This window comes from Etheostoma spectabile, unplaced genomic scaffold (genome assembly GCF_008692095.1).
Source record: "Etheostoma spectabile isolate EspeVRDwgs_2016 unplaced genomic scaffold, UIUC_Espe_1.0 scaffold397, whole genome shotgun sequence".
Taxonomy (NCBI): domain Eukaryota; kingdom Metazoa; phylum Chordata; class Actinopteri; order Perciformes; family Percidae; genus Etheostoma; species Etheostoma spectabile.
The window spans coordinates 669634-688820 of NW_022605601.1; the positions used below are offsets into that span (position 1 = coordinate 669634).

The 19187-nt window shown below is 38.2% G+C and overlaps 1 protein-coding gene across 1 annotated transcript in view; it reads left to right on the forward strand.

Annotated features, from left to right (window-relative positions):
- sorcs2 (sortilin-related VPS10 domain containing receptor 2) overlaps positions 1 to 5023 on the forward strand; it is a 530001-nt gene extending 524978 nt beyond the window's left edge. The window contains exons 26-27 of the mRNA XM_032511626.1: positions 487 to 635; positions 3144 to 5023. Of these exons, the coding sequence (XP_032367517.1) occupies positions 487 to 635; positions 3144 to 3208 (214 nt within the window). The 3' untranslated portion in view covers positions 3209 to 5023. The remainder of the gene's footprint in view (positions 1 to 486; positions 636 to 3143) is intronic.
- The last annotated feature ends 14164 nt before the right edge of the window (positions 5024 to 19187 follow it).

Consider the following 19187-nt stretch of genomic DNA (forward strand, 5'->3'; position numbering starts at 1 on the left):
AAGAGACGGGAGGGTTATTCAAATGAGGCAGCGTTGTTGTGAAAGTTGTTAGTATTTTGGTGAAATTGTCCCCCTGCTGCTAGTCTGGTAATTTCATCAACAAGAGCAATAAAGAAAAACTATTATAATTCATTTTCATAATTCATGATTACTGAATGCCCTTTTTCAGTTTTCATTTCATCATGGCCTTTTTACCAATTATACTTTTAATTCATGGCAGGTTATATTTCATCATGTCATATTGCAAGTGTTAGCTTGCTCCTCCTTGTCTGTCTTTTGGATCTTCACAGATTTGTGCATCTTTCTCTCTGGAACAGTTTTTAAATCAAAACGCAGCTCCTCCTTGTGTCCTAAATACAAACGTCCAACAAATAGTCACTTGAAATAAAACATGCACTGCAAAACTAAGGCCAAATCTTACAAAAACAACAAATTCCACAGTCCTTGGTTTAGGACTGAGGATGCCTATCCCCCACTGTTTTTCAGGAAGCTACCAGGCAGCCGCAATGTCTATGCTCAGATGCACAATGAGAAGGAACAGGAGATGACCAGCCCCGTCAATCACAGTGAGGACACCCAGCACATCATCCAGGGGGAGGAGTTCATTGACGATGACCTGGACTCACAGACTCTAGGTAACGCTGGAGGTAGCCCCGCCTTCCGTTCCCTTATAAGGACTACCAATAACCACTGCTACTAAAACCCAAGCCACTAACATCCGCAGCTTACACACACCAAGGTACTGGAGGACTTCCCTTTTGTATTCCTTATTATTGAGTATTGCTAGAACATTTACAACTATTACTGTGAAAGAAAAACGTCAGATAACTGTGTAAAGTTTAAAAAAAAGTAACGTTAAATGTTTAGTTGATTTACAATAATCTGCAATGATTATGACAAGTTTAAGTCACTTTTAATGCAAAAATGCAGACCATTAGCTGGTTCCACCTTGTCAAATGTCAAGATTTGTGTGTCTTAAATTATATTAAACTGAGTATTTGTGGGGTTTTGTGTTCTTGGTCGGACAAAACAATGAATGCTATGTACAGTAATTCAATGTTGCAACAAAGACTACATGAAGCCAAAAAGCAGCTAGCGCACAAATGATGAACATTCACTTACATACCAGCTTGTTTAGTGACAGAATGTGAGCACACAGCTAGACCCACTGAGCAGCAGATGTGCTAAGAAGCTCTGTTAACCTTGCTGTGCTGGCAGAGCAGCAGTCTTGAATAGTAAAAACATGCAGTGGAGTTTAATTTGTATAGAATCTGAATGAGCCAAGTGGAATGGATTTAAGGAAGCAGCAGCAAGGCTGTAGCTAAAATGCAAAATTAAATTAAATTTACAGTTTTGTGTTTCTCAATTGCTTTGGCACAATCAAACTATATGACTATTTATTGTGCAAACAAAAATAGTCATATAGTTATTTACATGATTAACAACATTTGATTGACAACACAAAATGCATTAAGTAAGCCTTGCAGATCAGAATAGTTTGTATTAATTTGCTATTGAATCATATTATTCTCAAATTCAAAATCTCATTTGGTAAATCCCTACATGCAATATAGATTAGCTAACAATCACAATATCTTGTCACATACAGTATAAATTAGATTCATACTGTAATAGCTATGTAGTATTGTTGTAAAGGTTTTCAGTCAAGTTTATTGTCCAATTCTGCAATATGTGCCAGATATACAGAGCAATTGAAAATGTGTTTCTCTCTGACCCACGGTGCAATAAGAACACGTACAACAAGTATAATGTAAAACAAGATAATAAATATATTATTATTATTATATATAAGATGAAGACAGATAAGTTTTATAATTTTAAAAGATTTGATTGACAACACAAAATGCATTAAGTAAGCCTTGCAGATCAGAATAGTTTGTATTAATTTGCTATTGAATCATATTATTCTCAAATTCAAAATCTCATTTGGTAAATCCCTACATGCAATATAGATTAGCTAACAATCACAATATCTTGTCACATACAGTATAAATTAGATTCATACTGTAATAGCTATGTAGTATTGTTGTAAAGGTTTTCAGTCAAGTTTATTGTCCAATTCTGCAATATGTGCCAGATATACAGAGCAATTGAAAATGTGTTTCTCTCTGACCCACGGTGCAATAAGAACAACAAGTATAATGTAAAAAAAGATAATAAATATATTATTATCATTATATATAAGATGAAGCAAGATAAGTTTTATAATTTTAAAAGATAACTAATATGTACTTATTTTATTTTAATCTGTTTATTGATCCCCAATGGGGAAATTACAATTTACACTCTGTGTCCACACTTTGTTAGTTATCACACACAGTCCTGAATGTATGACACATACACACATACACACATGCTCAGGATCTGTACATGCACTAATGGAGAGATGTCAGAGTGAGTGGGCTGCCAGCCGAACCAGCGCCCTGAGCGGTTGGGGGGGGTACGGTGCCTTGCTCAAGAGCACCTGGCAGTGCCCAGGAGGTGAAGTGGCATCTCTCCAGCCACCAATCCACACTCAGTACTTTTTTGGTCCTTACGGGGACTTGAACCAGTGACCCTCCTGATCCCAACCCAACTCCCTACAGACTGAGCTACTGCAACTTAGGCTTCATGGGGAACAATACAACTTCCTCACAATTTAGAGCTACCAAACGCAAACAGGTGAGGATATCCAGCAGATTGTTGTAGGGGTGGCTGCGTCATGCCAAAGGTTTTCCCTCTTACTTTGCAAGGGAGGATGTCAGATGTGATGTCAATAAAATGTTAGTGCCAGACGGAGAGGAGATTGTATGACCGATGAGGTTTATACATTTGCATTTGATTGACAGTGCTCTGAAAAGTGAACAGATGCGCTAAAGTAGAGTAGTGAGTAGGTCCTCTTTTTAAAACATTTGTCTTAAAAAGTGGGTGGGTCTTGTCCCACAATTATTTTTATGTAGAAAATCAAAGGTTATGGGTGGTTGCTTTCCATTATGACATTTTTCATCTACCACTATTTCACTGAGTGTGACCAACATTTAACGTGTTACGTCAAATGTTTTTCTCCACTGGGTGTCATGATCTGGACTTCACATTCCTCATTGTTTGTCTGTGTCCTGTCTCTTCTTCCCTTTTGTTGCCAGGCAACCATTCGGGTGTGGTCCTGAGCATCAACTCCAGAGAACTACACAGTTACCTAACAAGCTGATGACTACCATGGCAATGCTAACGAGCTAGCCTAGTCTAGCTGGTTAACGAGCACAGGGACTCCACACAAACTTCCTCCCAACTCCTTTTTCTTCTCCTCTTACTCGGATATTTAACACCTTGGCCTCCTCAACCCTTGGGGGGTAGGGTGAAGATCTTGATGGCATCATACCAAGGACATCTGTGTTGTGAAAAAGAAAATCAATTTGTACTCAAACTTAGCAAGACTGACTGCAATGGTGTCCATTAATTTTCACTCAAACGGTTGAACCATCCATTACCAAGAGGCCATTAGGCCAAGCTATGGCCTCTTGGTGACCAAAGACAAGTGCGCTAAAATGATTCCAAGCAGTAAGATAAAGAAGTCTTATTAAAGGCAAAACAATTTTCTCTTTGCTTCCCACAAAAATAGTAGACACTTTCTCTTCACAGGCAATAATGAATCGTAGGATATGATAGCCCTTGTGAATTTGCATATGACAAGTGTATACATGCATACACAAGGGGGCATAGTTGCACTTTCACACTCACAGGTACTTGGAGCACTCAGCTTCTTTGGAATATACTGTAAGTCCACAAAATCATTGTTAATTTTTCAAAATCTTGTAACCTTGTTTCTAGCTCACACATTTACAGAAGTTGTTGTGTGGTGTTTAAAATAAGCACCACTTTTGTCTGTCCTTTGGTGCCTACAACAGCAGATAATATTATAGGCTTAGTGACAACACATTGTTGGGTTTATTTATTTCTTATAACAGTATGCCCCTTCCTCCCCACACAGTCCGAGTCAGAGGTCAAAGCGGACTTGTTCCACTGGAGACAAGCTCTGTCATGGAGTGAAGGTGTAGTTTATGTATTTTACTGTATCAGCCTATATTAGGCATAGCCAACGGTGAAATCATGTCTCCTTAGAGGTTTGGTTTGTTGAATGTAAATGTGTAAATATTAACAATCTTCACTTTGGACATATTCCCTTTGACATGTGTGAGTATTTTACACTTGTACCAAAATACACAGCAATTAGTGTGAATCTTCACTTAGTTTTCATTAGTTTGAACAATTCTCACTGTTTCCAGTTTCCTCATTGTCATTACCTGTGTCACATGTATCCTTTTTCAATACTTTCAGTGTAAGCTCATGAACAAGATCATTTTATGATATCCATTGTAAACTGAGATAATGTTCTTGTCTCATAAAGATACTCACAACTACACAGTGACAACTATGTATATCGATATTTTTGATACACAGTTTTTCTCTGTACTGGTTATTGTTTCTCTTGCCTTTGGCTGAAGTCTTTTTGTTTCTTTGTACTTTGTACTAATGATGTAAACAGTGCTGTCAACACAAACGTTACATTAACTGAACAAGTCTACAGACTCTGAATCAAAAGGTCTTTGGATAAAAGGCCTTCGCAGTTCAAATGCTACCATTACCACCAAGATCACATTTGCCTTGTATGTGATACAAACAGCAGATTACATTCACTCATCCAGATTCACACTTTGATTAATCTTTTGTAGATATTCTTCTCATGTTTAACTTGTTCTTAGTTTTTCTAGTGATGTGTCGTCATGTATCAGTGCCCCTAACCTTAACAAAGGGGAAAGTAGGAATTTTGATATTCCAATATAATAATGGAGTTTTTCACCTGATGGCACAACCATGTAATTTTGACCACACCAATTTTATTCTATTATTTTCCTCTTTCTGCAGGGTTTGATTGATTTTGCTGTTAAAAACAATTGTGTGTCCTCATCAGGATGCACATTGCACATAAACCTGCATCCTGGAATAAATCACTCCCACAACTTGTAAGTCTGTTGGTTTTATCTGTTGACTTTAAATTAGGGATGTAACAATACATGATGAATCACGATACAATTTTTAAACAGCCTATGGTGTTATGCTAGTTAACATACAGCAGGTAACTTTAGCTTACCGTTAGCTGGCTTAAACTAGGGTGACCAAACATCCTCTTTTGCCCAGACTTTTTGCCAAACGCACAAAAAACTCAGCAGAGGCCAAAATGCACATTTTGCATGGAATGCATCTACTGTTGAGAAACTAATGTAAACCTATTGAAATGACAGAAACAAGGTTGAAACATCACAAAATGTTAGAAGAGGCTGAAACGCACATTTCCAGCATGGTGAAGTGTCTTTAACAGCTACTATTAAGAAACTAGTGTAAACCTGTTGAAATGAGAGAAAAAGGTTGAAACATCACAAGACGATCAGAAGAGGCATAAATGCATGTTTCCTGCATGGGGATGTGTATTTAACAGCTAATATTTAGAAACTAAATTAAGCATATAATAAAACTAAAGGGAGACTTGGCATACAGCCCGATCCGGTTGGGGAGAGTTCTATTTACCTCTTTACCTTGTCTCTCTTGGTTTTGCTGTAATAGTTTTAGACAGCTGGGGACTTCCTTTGACACACTGAGTTCCTCTCTCTTCTATCTTCCTATCTTTTCATTTATGTGCATCCATGTCCCAGAAATGCTGTTACTGACCTAGCTCTGGGGAGTCATTCCCCGGAGTCCTTATGTTCATTTTTACCCAGCATGTTCCCTCGGATCAGGGATTCTCCAAAATCATGGTAGCAGCTGTCGTCATGGTCCTGCTACACGTTCTGCGGTGCCATGTTTATCTGCTACACTCTGCGGTGCCCAGCTACATCGTGCTGTGCCTTGTAATGCTGCACAGTGCCCTGCTATGCCAAACATCACAAATAGATCAGAGGAGGCCAAAAAGCACGTTTCCTGCATGGATTGTGTGTTTGACAGCTATTGTTAAGAAACTAATGTAAACCTGTTAAAATGACAGAAACAAGGTTGAAACATCACAAAAAGATCAGAAGAGGCCGAAGGCACATTTCCTGCATGGAAATGTGAATTTTAAGAGCTAATATTTAGAATCTAATGTCAACCAGTTGAAATGACAGAAACAAACTTAAAACATGAGAAAAGGCTCACAAGAGGCCGAAACGCACGTTTCCTGCATAGAGATGTGTGTTTAACAGCTACTGTTAAGAAACTACTGTACACCTGTTGAAATGACAGCAACAAGCTTAAAACATCACAAAAAGATCAGAAGCGGCCGAAACGCACGTTTTCTGCATGAATAAGTGTGTTTAACAGCTACTGGTAAGAAACTACTGTAAACCTGTTGAAATGACAGAAACAAGCTTAAAACATGGCAAAAGGTTCAGAAGAGGCTGAAACGCGCTTTTTAGGCATGGAGATGTGTGTTTAACAGCTACTGGTAAGAAACTACCGTAAACCTGTTGAAATGAAAGAAACAAGCTCAAAACATGACAAAAGGCTGAGAAGAGGCCAAAATCGCACATTTCCTGCATGGAGATGTGTGTTTCACAGCTACAGTTAAGAAACTACTGTACACCTGTTGAAATGACAGAAACAAGCTCAAAACATCACAAAAAGATCAGAAGCAGCCGAAACGCACGGTTTCTGCATTAATATGTTTGTTTAACAGGTACTGGTAAGAAAGTACTGTAAACCTGTTGAAATGACAGAAACAAGCTTAAAACATGAAAAAGTTCAGAAGAGGCCAAAACGCGCTTTTTAGGCATGGAGATGTGTGTTTAACAGCTACTAGTAAGAAACTACTGTAAACCTGCTCATCAGATACACACACACACATTCACACTCCGATGCGCAGCACCAGGGGTAACTTGGGGTTCAGTGTCTTGCCAAAGTACAATTCAACGGGGGACCGCAGGGCCAGGGATCGAACAACCAACCTTCCAATTGGCAGGCAACCACTCTACCACTAAGCCACAGCCGCCCCTGTTCCGAAATGCGCTTTTTATTCAAGGAGATGTGAGTTTAACAGCTACTGTTAAGAAACTACTGTAAACCTGTTGAAATGATAGAAACAAGCTTAAAACATCAAAAAAAGCTCAGAAGAGGCCGAAACATACATTTCTTGCATAGAGATGTGTTTTTAACAGTTACTGTTAAGAAACCAATGTAAACCTGTTGAAATGACAGAAACACTCTTGAAACATCACAAAAAGATCAGAAGAGGCCGAAACGCACGTTTCCAGCATGGAGATGTGTGTTTTAAAGCTTCTGTTAAGAAACTACTGTATAACTGTTGAAATGACAGCAACAAGCTTAAAACATCACAAAAAGAATAGAAGAGGCCAAAATGCACATTTCTTGAATAGAGATGTGTTTTTAACAGCTACTGTTAAGAAACCCATGAAACCTGTTGAAATGACAGAAAAAAGCTTAAAACGTCACAAGAAGATCAGAAGAGGCCGAAACGCACGTTTCCTGCATGAATAAGTGTGTTAAACAGCTACTGTTAAGAAACTACTGTAAACCTGTTGAAATGACAGAAAAAAGCTTAAAACATGAGAAATGGCTCAGAAGAGGATGAAAATCACGTTTCCTGCATGGAGATGTGTGTTTAACAGCTACTGTTAAGAAACCAATGTAAACCTGTTGAAATGACAGAAACAAGCTTAAAACATCACAAAAAGCATAGAAGAGGCCAAAATGCACATTTCTTACACGGAGATGTTTGTTTAACAGCTACTGTTAAGAAACTACTGTAAACCTGTTGAAATGACAGAAAAAAGCTTAAAACATGACAAAAGGCTCAGAAGAGGCCAAAACGCACAATTCCTGCATGGAGATGTGTGTTTCACAGCTACTGTTAAATACAGTAACCACGTGCGTTTCAGCCCATGCAGGAAATGTGCGTTTTGGCCTCTTCTATTCCTTTTGTGATGTTTTAAGCTTGTTGCTGTCATTTCAACAGGTATACAGTAGTGTCGTAATAAAAGCTTTAAAACACACATATCCAAGCTGGAAACGTGCTTTTCAGCCTCTTCTGAGCTTGTTGTGATGTTTTAAGCTTGTTGCTGTCATTTCAACAGGTATACAGTAGTTTCTTAACAGAAGCTTTAAAACACACATCTTCATGCTGGAAACGTGCTTTTCAGCCTCTTCTGAGCTTTTTGTGATGTTTTAACCTTGTTTTAGTCATTTCAACAGTTATACAGTAGTTTCTTAACAGAAGCTTTAAAACACACATCTCCATGCTGGAAACGTGCTTTTCAGCCTCTTCTGAGCTTTCTGTGATGTTTTAAGCTTGTTGCTGTCATTTCAACAGTTATACAGTAGTTTTTTAACAGAAGCTTTAAAACACACATCTCCATGCTGGAAACGTGCTTTTCAGCCTCTTCTGAGCTTGTTGTGATGTTTTAACCTTGTTTCAGTCATTTCAACAGTTATACAGTAGTTTCTTAACAGAAGCTTTAAAACACACATCTCCATGCTGGAAACGTGCTTTTCAGCCTCTTCTGAGCTTGTTGTGATGTTTTAACCTTGTTTCACTAATTTCAACAGTTATACAGTAGTTTCTTAACAGAAGCTTTAAAACACACATCTCCATGCTGTAAACGTGCTTTTCAGCCTCTTCTGAGCTTGTTGTGATGTTTTAAGCTTGTTGCTGTCATTTCAACAGGTATACAGTAGTTTCTTAACAGAAGCTTTAAAACACACATCTCCATGCTGGAAACGTGCTTTTCAGCCTCTTCTGAGCTTGTTGTGATGTTTTAACCTTGTTTCAGTAATTTCAACAGTTATACAGTAGTTTCTTAACAGAAGCTTTAAAACACACATCTCCATGCTGGAAACGTGCTTTTCAGCCTCTTCTGAGCTTTCTGTGATGTTTTAAGCTTGTTGCTGTCATTTCAACAGTTATACAGTAGTTTCTTAACAGAAGCTTTAAAACACACATCTCCATGCTGGAAACGTGCTTTTCAGCCTCTTCTGATCTTTTTATGAAGTTTTAATCTTGTTGCTGTCATTTCAATAGGTATACTGTAGTTTCTTAACAGAAGCTTTAAAACACACATCTCCATGCTGGAAACGTGCACATCTCCATGCTGGAAACGTGCTTTTCAGCCTCTTCTGAGCTTGTTGTGATGTTTTAACCTTGTTGCTGTCATTTCAGCAGTTATGCAGTAGTTTCTTAACAGAAGCTTTAAAACACACATCTCCATGCTGGAAACGTGCGTTTCAGCCTCTTCTGAGCTTGTTGTGATGTTTTAAGCTTGTTGCTGTCATTTCAACAGTTATACAGTAGTTTCTTAACAGAAGCTTTAAAACACACATATCCATGCTGAAAACGTGCTTTTCAGCCTCTTCTGAGCTTGTTGTGATGTTTTAACCTTGTTTCAGTAATTTCAACAGTTATACAGTAGTTTCTTAACAGAAGCTTTAAAACACACATCTCCATGCTGGAAACGTGCACATCTCCATGCTGGAACCGTGCTTTTCAGCCTCTTCTGAGCTTTTTATGATGTTTAAAGCTTGTTGCTGTCATTTCAACAGGTATACAGTAGTTTCTTAACAGAAGCTTTAAAACACACATCTCCATGCTGGAAACGTGCTTTTCAGCCTCTTCTGAGCTTGTTGTGATGTTTTAAGCTTGTTGCTGTCATTACAACAGTTATACAGTAGTTTCTTAACAGAAGCTTTAAAACACACATCTCCATGCTGGAAACGTGCTTTTCAGCCTCTTCTGAGCTTTGTGATGTTTTAAGCTTGTTGCTGTCATTTCAACAGTTATACAGTAGTTTCTTAACAGAAGCTTTAAACACACATCTCATGCTGGAAACGTGCTTTTCAGCCTCTCCTGAGCCTTTCTGTGATGTTTTAAGCTTGTTGCTGTCATTTCAACAGTAACAGTAGTTTCTTAACAGAAGCTTTAAAACACACATCTCCATGCTGGAAACGTGCTTTTCAGCCTCTTCTGAGCTTGTTGTGATGTTTTAAGCTTGTTGCTGTCATTTCAACAGTTATACAGTAGTTTTTTAACAGAAGCTTTAAAACACACATCTCCATGCTGGAAACGTGCTTTTCAGCCTCTTCTGAGCTTTCTGTGATGTTTTAACCTTGTTTCAGTAATTCCTACAGATATACAGTAGTTTCTTAACAGAAGCTTTAAAACACACATCTCCATGCTGGAAACGTGCTTTTCAGCCTCTTCTGAGCTTGTTGTGATGTTTTAAGCTTGTTGCTGTCATTTCAACAGTATACAGTAGTTTCTTAACAGAAGCTTTAAAACACACATCTCCATGCTGGAAACGTGCTTTCAGCCTCTTCTGAGCTTGTTGTGATGTTTTAAGCTTGTTGCTGTCATTTCACCAGTTATACAGTAGTTTCTTAACAGAAGCTTTAAAACACACATCTCCATGCTGGAAACGTGCTTTTCAGCCTCTTCTGAGCTTTCTGTGATGTTTTAAGCTTGTTGCTGTCATTTCAACAGTTATACAGTAGTTTCTTAACAGAAGCTTTAAAACACACATCTCCATGCTGGAAACGTGCTTTTCAGCCTCTTCTGAGCTTTTGTGATGTTTTAAGCTTGTTGCTGTCATTTCAACAGTAACAGTAGTTTCTTAACAGAAGCTTTAAAACACACATCTCCATGCTGGAAACGTGCTTTTCAGCCTCTTCTGAGCTTGTTGTGATGTTTTAAGCTTGTTGCTGTCATTTCAACAGTTATACAGTAGTTTCTTAACAGAAGCTTTAAAACACACATCTCCATGCTGGAAACGTGCTTTTCAGCCTCTTCTGAGCTTGTTGTGATGTTTTAAGCTTGTTGCTGTCATTTCAACAGTTATACAGTAGTTTCTTAACAGAAGCTTTAAAACACACATATCCATGCTGGAAACGTGCTTTTCAGCCTCTTCTGAGCTTGTTGTGATGTTGTAAGCTTGTTGCTGTCATTTCAACAGGTATACAGTAGTTTCGTAATAGAAGCTTTAAAACACACATCTCCATTGTGGAAACGTGCTTTTCAGCCTCTTCTGAGCTTGTTGTATGTTTTAACTTGTTGCTGCATTTCAACAGTTATACAGTAGTTTCTAAAGAAGCTTAAAAACACACATCTCCATTGTGGAAACGTGCTTTTCAGCCTCTTCTGAGCTTTGTTGTATGTTTAAGCTTGTTGCTTTCATTTCAGCAGTTATACAGGTTTTCTTAACAGAAGCTTTAAACACACATCTCAATGCTGGAAACGTGCTTTTCAGCCTCTTCTGAGCCTTTCTGTGATGTTTTAAGCTTGTTGCTGTCATTTCAACAGGTAAACAGTAGTTTCTTAACAGAAGCTTTAAACACACATCTCCATGCTGGAAACGTGCTTTTCAGCCTCTTCTGAGCTTGTTGTGATGTTTTAACCTTGTTGCTGTCATTTCAGCAGTTATGCAGTAGTTTCTTAACAGAAGCTTTAAAACACACATCTCCATGCTGGAAACGTGCGTTTCAGCCTCTTCTGAGCTTGTTGTGATGTTTTAAGCTTGTTGCTGTCATTTCAACAGTTACAGTAGTTTCTTAACAGAAGCTTTAAAACACACATCTCCATGCTGGAAACGTGCTTTTCAGCCTCTTCTGAGCTTGTTGTGATGTTTTAAGCTTGTTGCTGTCATTTCAACAGTTATACAGTAGTTTCTTAACAGAAGCTTTAAAACACACATCTCCATGCTGGAAACGTGCTTTTCAGCCTCTTCTGAGCTTGTTGTGATGTTTTAAGCTTGTTGCTGTAATTTCAACGGTATACTGTAGTTTCTTAACAGAAGCTTTAAAACACACATCTCCATGCTGGAAACGTGCTTTTCAGCCTCTTCTGAGCTTGTTGTGATGTTTAAGCTTGTTGCTGCATTTCAACAGGTATACAGTAGTTTCGTAAAGAAGCTTTAAACAACAACTTCCATTGTGGAAACGTGCTTTTCCTCCTCTTCTGAGCTTGTTTGGATGTTTTAACCTTTGCTGTCATTTCAACAGTTATACAGTAGTTTCGTAACTAGAACTTAAAACACATCTCCATTGTGGAACGTGCTTTTCAGCCTCTTCTGAGCTTTTTGGATTTTTAAGCTGTGTGCTGTCATTTCACAGTTTACAGTATTTCTTAACAGAAGCTTTGAAACACACATCTCATGCTGGAAACGTGCTTTTCAGCCTCTTCGGAGCCTTTCTGTGATGTTTTAAGCTTGTTGCTGTCATTTCAACGGTAACAGTAGTTTCTTAACAGAAGCTTTAAACACACATCTCCATGCTGGAAACGTGCTTTTCAGCCTCTCTGAGCTTGTTGTGATGTTTTAACCTTGTTGCTGTCATTTCAACAGTTATACAGTAGTTTCTTAACAGAAGCTTTAAAACACACATCTCCATGCTGGAAACGTGCTTTTCAGCCTCTTCTGAGCTTGTTGTGATGTTTTAAGCTTGTTGCTGTCATTTCAACAGTTATACAGTAGTTTCTTAACAGAAGCTTTAAAACACACATCTCCATGCTGGAAACGTGCTTTTCAGCCTCTTCTGAGCTTGTTGTGATGTTTTAACCTTGTTGCTGTCATTTCAACAGTTATACAGTAGTTTCTTAACAGAAGCTTTAAAACACACATCTCCATGCTGGAAACGTGCTTTTCAGCCTCTTCTGAGCTTGTTGTGATGTTTTAAGCTTGTTGCTGTCATTTCAACAGTTATACAGTAGTTTCTTAACAGAAGCTTTAAAACACACATCTCCATGCTGGAAACGTGCTTTTCAGCCTCTTCTGAGCTTGTTGTGATGTTTTAAGCTTGTTGCTGTCATTTCAACAGGTATACAGTAGTTTTTAACAGAAGCTTTAAAACACACATCTCCATGCTGGAAACGTGCTTTTCAGCCTCTTCTGAGCTTGTTGTGATGTTTTAAGCTTGTTGCTGTCATTTCAACAGGTATACAGTAGTTTCGTAACAGAAGCTTTAAAACACACATCTCCATGCTGGAAACGTGCTTTTCAGCCTCTTCTGAGCTTGTTGTGATGTTTTAAGCTTGTTGCTGTCATTTCAACAGTTATACAGTAGTTTCTTAACAGAAGCTTTAAAACACACATCTCCATGCTGGAAACGTGCTTTTCAGCCTCTTCTGAGCTTTTTGTGATGTTTTAAGCTTGTTGCTGTCATTTCAACAGTTATACAGTAGTTTCTTAACAGAAGCTTTAAACACACATCTCCATGCTGGAAACGTGCTTTTCAGCCTCTTCTGAGCTTTTGTGATGTTTTAAGCTTGTTGCTGTCATTTCAACAGGTACAGTAGTTTCTTAACAGAAGCTTTAAACACACATCTCCATGCTGGAAACGTGCTTTTCAGCCTCTTCTGAGCTTGTTGTGATGTTTTAACCTTGTTGCTGTCATTTCAACAGTTATACAGTAGTTTCTTAACAGAAGCTTTAAAACACACATCTCCATGCTGGAAACGTGCTTTTCAGCCTCTTCTGAGCTTGTTGTGATGTTTTAAGCTTGTTGCTGTCATTTCAACAGTTATACAGTAGTTTCTTAACAGAAGCTTTAAAACACACATCTCCATGCTGAAAACGTGCTTTTCAGCCTCTTCTGAGCTTGTTGTGATGTTTTAAGCTTGTTGCTGTCATTTCAACAGGTATACAGTAGTTTCTTAACAGAAGCTTTAAAACACACATCTCCATGCTGGAAACGTGCTTTTCAGCCTCTTCTGAGCTTGTTGTGATGTTTTAAGCTTGTTGCTGTCATTTCAACAGTTATACAGTAGTTTCTTAACAGAAGCTTTAAAACACACATCTCCATGCTGGAAACGTGCTTTTCAGCCTCTTCTGAGCTTGTTGTGATGTTTTAAGCTTGTTGCTGTCATTTCAACAGTTATACAGTAGTTTCTTAACAGAAGCTTTAAAACACACATCTCCATGCTGGAAACGTGCTTTTCAGCCTCTTCTGAGCTTGTTGTGATGTTTTAAGCTTGTTGCTGTCATTTCAACAGGTATACAGTAGTTTTTTAACAGAAGCTTTAAAACACACATCTCCATGCTGGAAACGTGCTTTTCAGCCTCTTCTGAGCTTGTTGTGATGTTTTAAGCTTGTTGCTGTCATTTCAACAGGTATACAGTAGTTTCTTAACAGAAGCTTTAAAACACACATCTCCATGCTGGAAACGTGCTTTTCAGCCTCTTCTGAGCTTGTTGTGATGTTTTAACCTTGTTGCTGTCATTTCAACAGTTATACAGTAGTTTCTTAACAGAAGCTTTAAAACACACATCTCCATGCTGGAAACGTGCTTTTCAGCCTCTTCTGAGCTTTTTGTGATGTTTTAAGCTTGTTGCTGTCATTTCAACAGTTATACAGTAGTTTCTTAACAGAAGCTTTAAACACACATCTCCATGCTGGAAACGTGCTTTTCAGCCTCTTCTGAGCTTTCTGTGATGTTTTAAGCTTGTTGCTGTCATTTCAACAGGTAAACAGTAGTTTCTTAACAGAAGCTTTAAAACACACATCTCCATGCTGGAAACGTGCTTTTCAGCCTCTTCTGAGCTTTCTGTGATGTTTTAAGCTTGTTGCTGTCATTTCAACAGGTATACAGTAGTTTCTTAACAGAAGCTTTAAAACACACATCTCCATGCTGGAAACGTGCTTTTCAGCCTCTTCTGAGCTTGTTGTGATGTTTTAACCTTGTTGCTGTCATTTCAACAGTTATACAGTAGTTTCTTAACAGAAGCTTTAAAACACACATCTCCATGCTGGAAACGTGCTTTTCAGCCTCTTCTGAGCTTGTTGTGATGTTTTAAGCTTGTTGCTGTCATTTCAACAGTTATACAGTAGTTTCTTAACAGAAGCTTTAAAACACACATATCCATGCTGAAAACGTGCTTTTCAGCCTCTTCTGAGCTTGTTGTGATGTTTTAAGCTTGTTGCTGTCATTTCAACAGGTATACAGTAGTTTCTTAATAGAAGCTTTAAAACACACATCTCCATGTGGAAACGTGCTTTTCAGCCTCTTCTGAGCTTTTGTGATGTTTTAAGCTTGTTGCTGTCATTTCAACAGTTATACAGTAGTTTCTTAACAGAAGCTTTAAAACACACATCTCCATGCTGGAAACGTGCTTTTCAGCCTCTTCTGAGCTTTCTGTGATGTTTTAAGCTTGTTGCTGTCATTTCAACAGGTAACAGTAGTTTCTTAACAGAAGCTTTAAACACACATCTCCATGCTGGAAACGTGCTTTTCAGCCTCTTCTGAGCTTGTTGTGATGTTTTAACCTTGTTGCTGTCATTTCAACAGTTATACAGTAGTTTCTTAACAGAAGCTTTAAAACACACATCTCCATGCTGGAAACGTGCGTTTCAGCCTCTTCTGAGCTTGTTGTGATGTTTTAAGCTTGTTGCTGTCATTTCAACAGTTATACAGTAGTTTCTTAACAGAAGCTTTAAAACACACATCTCCATGCTGAAAACGTGCTTTTCAGCCTCTTCTGAGCTTGTTGTGATGTTTTAAGCTTGTTGCTGTCATTTCAACAGGTATACAGTAGTTTCGTAATAGAAGCTTTAAAACACACATCTCCATTGTGGAAACGTGCTTTTCAGCCTCTTCTGAGCTTTTTGTGATGTTTTAAGCTTGTTGCTGTCATTTCAGCAGTTATACAGTAGTTTCTTAACAGAAGCTTTGAAACACACATCTCAATGCTGGAAACGTGCTTTTCAGCCTCTTCTGAGCCTTTCTGTGATGTTTTAAGCTTGTTGCTGTCATTTCAACAGGTAAACAGTAGTTTCTTAACAGAAGCTTTAAACACACATCTCCATGCTGGAAACGTGCTTTTCAGCCTCTTCTGAGCTTGTTGTGATGTTTTAACCTTGTTGCTGTCATTTCAGCAGTTATGCAGTAGTTTCTTAACAGAAGCTTTAAAACACACATCTCCATGCTGGAAACGTGCGTTTCAGCCTCTTCTGAGCTTGTTGTGATGTTTTAAGCTTGTTGCTGTCATTTCAACAGTTATACAGTAGTTTCTTAACAGAAGCTTTAAAACACACATATCCATGCTGAAAACGTGCTTTTCAGCCTCTTCTGAGCTTGTTGTGATGTTGTAAGCTTGTTGCTGTCATTTCAACAGGTATACAGTAGTTTCGTAATAGAAGCTTTAAAACACACATCTCCATTGTGGAAACGTGCTTTTCAGCCTCTTCTGAGCTTGTTGTGATGTTTTAACCTTGTTGCTGTCATTTCAACAGTTATACAGTAGTTTCGTAATAGAAGCTTTAAAACACACATCTCCATTGTGGAAACGTGCTTTTCAGCCTCTTCTGAGCTTGATGTGATGTTTTAACCTTGTTGCTGTCATTTCAACAGTTATACAGTAGTTTCTTAACAGAAGCATTAAAACACACATCTCCATGCTGGAAACGTGCTTTTCAGCCTCTTCTGAGCTTGTTGTGATGTTTTAAGCTTGTTGCTGTCATTTAAACAGTTATACAGTAGTTTCTTAACAGAAGCTTTAAAACACACATCTCCATGCTGGAAACGTGCTTTTCAGCCTCTTCTGAGCTTGTTGTGATGTTTTAAGCTTGTTGCTGTAATTTCAACAGGTATACTGTAGTTTTTTTAACAGAAGCTTTAAAACACACATCTCCATGCTGGAAACGTGCTTTTCAGCCTCTTCTGAGCTTTCTGTGATGTTTTAACCTTGTTTCAGTAATTCCATACAATAGTTTCTTAACAGAAGCTTTAAAACACACATCTCCATGCTGGAAACGTGCTTTTCAGCCTCTTCTGAGCTTGTTGTGATGTTTTAAGCTTGTTGCTGTCATTTCAACAGGTATACAGTAGTTTCTTAACAGAAGCATTAAAACACACATCTCCATGCTGGAAACGTGCTTTTCAGCCTCTTCTGAGCTTGTTGTGATGTTTTAAGCTTGTTGCTGTCATTTAAACAGTTATACAGTAATTTCTTAACAGAAGCTTTAAAACACACATCTCCATGCTGGAAACGTGCTTTTCAGCCTCTTCTGAGCTTTCTGTGATGTTTTAAGCTTGTTGCTGTCATTTCAACAGTTATACAGTAGTTTTTTAACAGAAGCTTTAAAACACACATCTCCATGCTGGAAACGTGCTTTTCAGCCTCTTCTGATCTTTTTATGAAGTTTTAATCTTGTTGCTGTCATTTCAATAGGTATACTGTAGTTTCTTAACAGAAGCTTTAAAACACACATCTCCATGCTGGAAACGTGCACATCTCCAAGCTGGAAACGTGCTTTTCAGCCTCTTCTGAGCTTGTTGTGATGTTTTAACCTTGTTGCTGTCATTTCAACAGGTATACAGTAGTTTCTTAACAGAAGCTTTAAAACACACATCTCCATGCTGGAAACGTGCGTTTCAGCCTCTTCTGAGCTTGTTGTGATGTTTTAAGCTTGTTGCTGTCATTTCAACAGTTTTACAGTAGTTTCTTAACAGAAGCTGTAAAACACACATATCCATGCTGAAAACGTGCTTTTCAGCCTCTTCTGAGCTTGTTGTGATGTTTTAAGCTTGTTGCTGTAATTTCAACAGGTATACTGTAGTTTTTTTAACAGAAGCTTTAAAACACACATCTCCATGCTGGAAACGTGCTTTTCAGCCTCTTCTGAGCTTTCTGTGATGTTTTAACCTTGTTTCAGTAATTCCATACAATAGTTTCTTAACAGAAGCTTTAAAACACACATCTCCATGCTGGAAACGTGCTTTTCAGCCTCTTCTGAGCTTGTTGTGATGTTTTAAGCTTGTTGCTGTCATTTCAACAGGTATACAGTAGTTTCTTAACAGAAGCTTTAAAACACATCTCCATTCTGGAAACGTGCTTTTCAGCCTCTTCTGAGCTTTCTGTGATGTTTTAAGCTTGTTGCTGTCATTTCAACAGTTATACAGTAGTTTCTTAACAGAAGCTTTAAAACACACATATCCATGCTGGAAACGTGCTTTTCAGCCTCTTCTGAGCTTGTTGTGATGTTTTAAGCTTGTTGCTGTCATTTCAACAGTTATACAGTAGTTTTTTAACAGAAGCTTTAAAACACACATCTCCATGCTGGAAACGTGCTTTTCAGCCTCTTCTGATCTTTTTATGAAGTTTTAATCTTGTTGCTGTCATTTCAATAGGTATACTGTAGTTTCTTAACAGAAGCTTTAAAACACACATCTCCATGCTGGAAACGTGCACATCTCCATGCTGGAAACGTGCTTTTCAGCCTCTTCTGAGCTTGTTGTGATGTTTTAACCTTGTTGCTGTCATTTCAACAGTTATACAGTAGTTTTTTAACAGAAGCTTTAAAACACACATCTCCATGCTGGAAACGTGCTTTTCAGCCTCTTCTGATCTTTTTATGAAGTTTTAATCTTGTCGCTGTCATTTCAATAGGTATACTGTAGTTTCTTAACAGAAGCTTTAAAACACACATCTCCATGCTGGAAACGTGCACATCTCCATGCTGGAAACGTGCTTTTCAGCCTCTTCAGAGCTTTTTATGATGTTTAAAGCTTTTTGCTGTCATTTCAACAGGTATACAGTAGTTTCTTAACCGAAGCTTTAAAACACACATCTCCATGCTGGAACCGTGCTTTTCAGCCTCTTCTGAGCTTTTTATGATGTTTAAAGCTTGTTGCTGTCATTTCAACAGGTATACTGTAGTTTCCTAAAAGAAGCTTCAAAACACACATCTCCATGCTGGAAACGTGCTTTTCAGCCTCTTCAAAGCTTTTTATGATGTTTAAAGCTTGTTGCTGTCATTTCAACAGGTATACTGTAGTTTCCTAACAGAAACTTTAAAACACACTTCTCCATGCTGGAAACGTGCTTTTCAGCCTCTTCTGAGCTTGTTGTGATGTTTTAAGCTTGTTGCTGTCAATTCAACAGGTATACAGTAGTTTCTTAACAGAAGCTTTAAAACACACATCTCCATGCTGGAAACGTGCTTTTCAGCCTCTTCTGAGCTTTCTGTGATGTTTCAAGCTTGTTGCTGTCATTTCTACAGTTATACAGTAGTTTCTTAAAGAAGCTTTAAAACACACATATCCATGCTGAAAACGTGCTTTTCAGCCTCCATGCTTGAAACGTGCTTTTCAGCCTCTTCTGGCTTTCTGTGATGTTTTAAGCTTGTTGCTGTCATTTCAACAGTTATACAGTAGTTTCTTA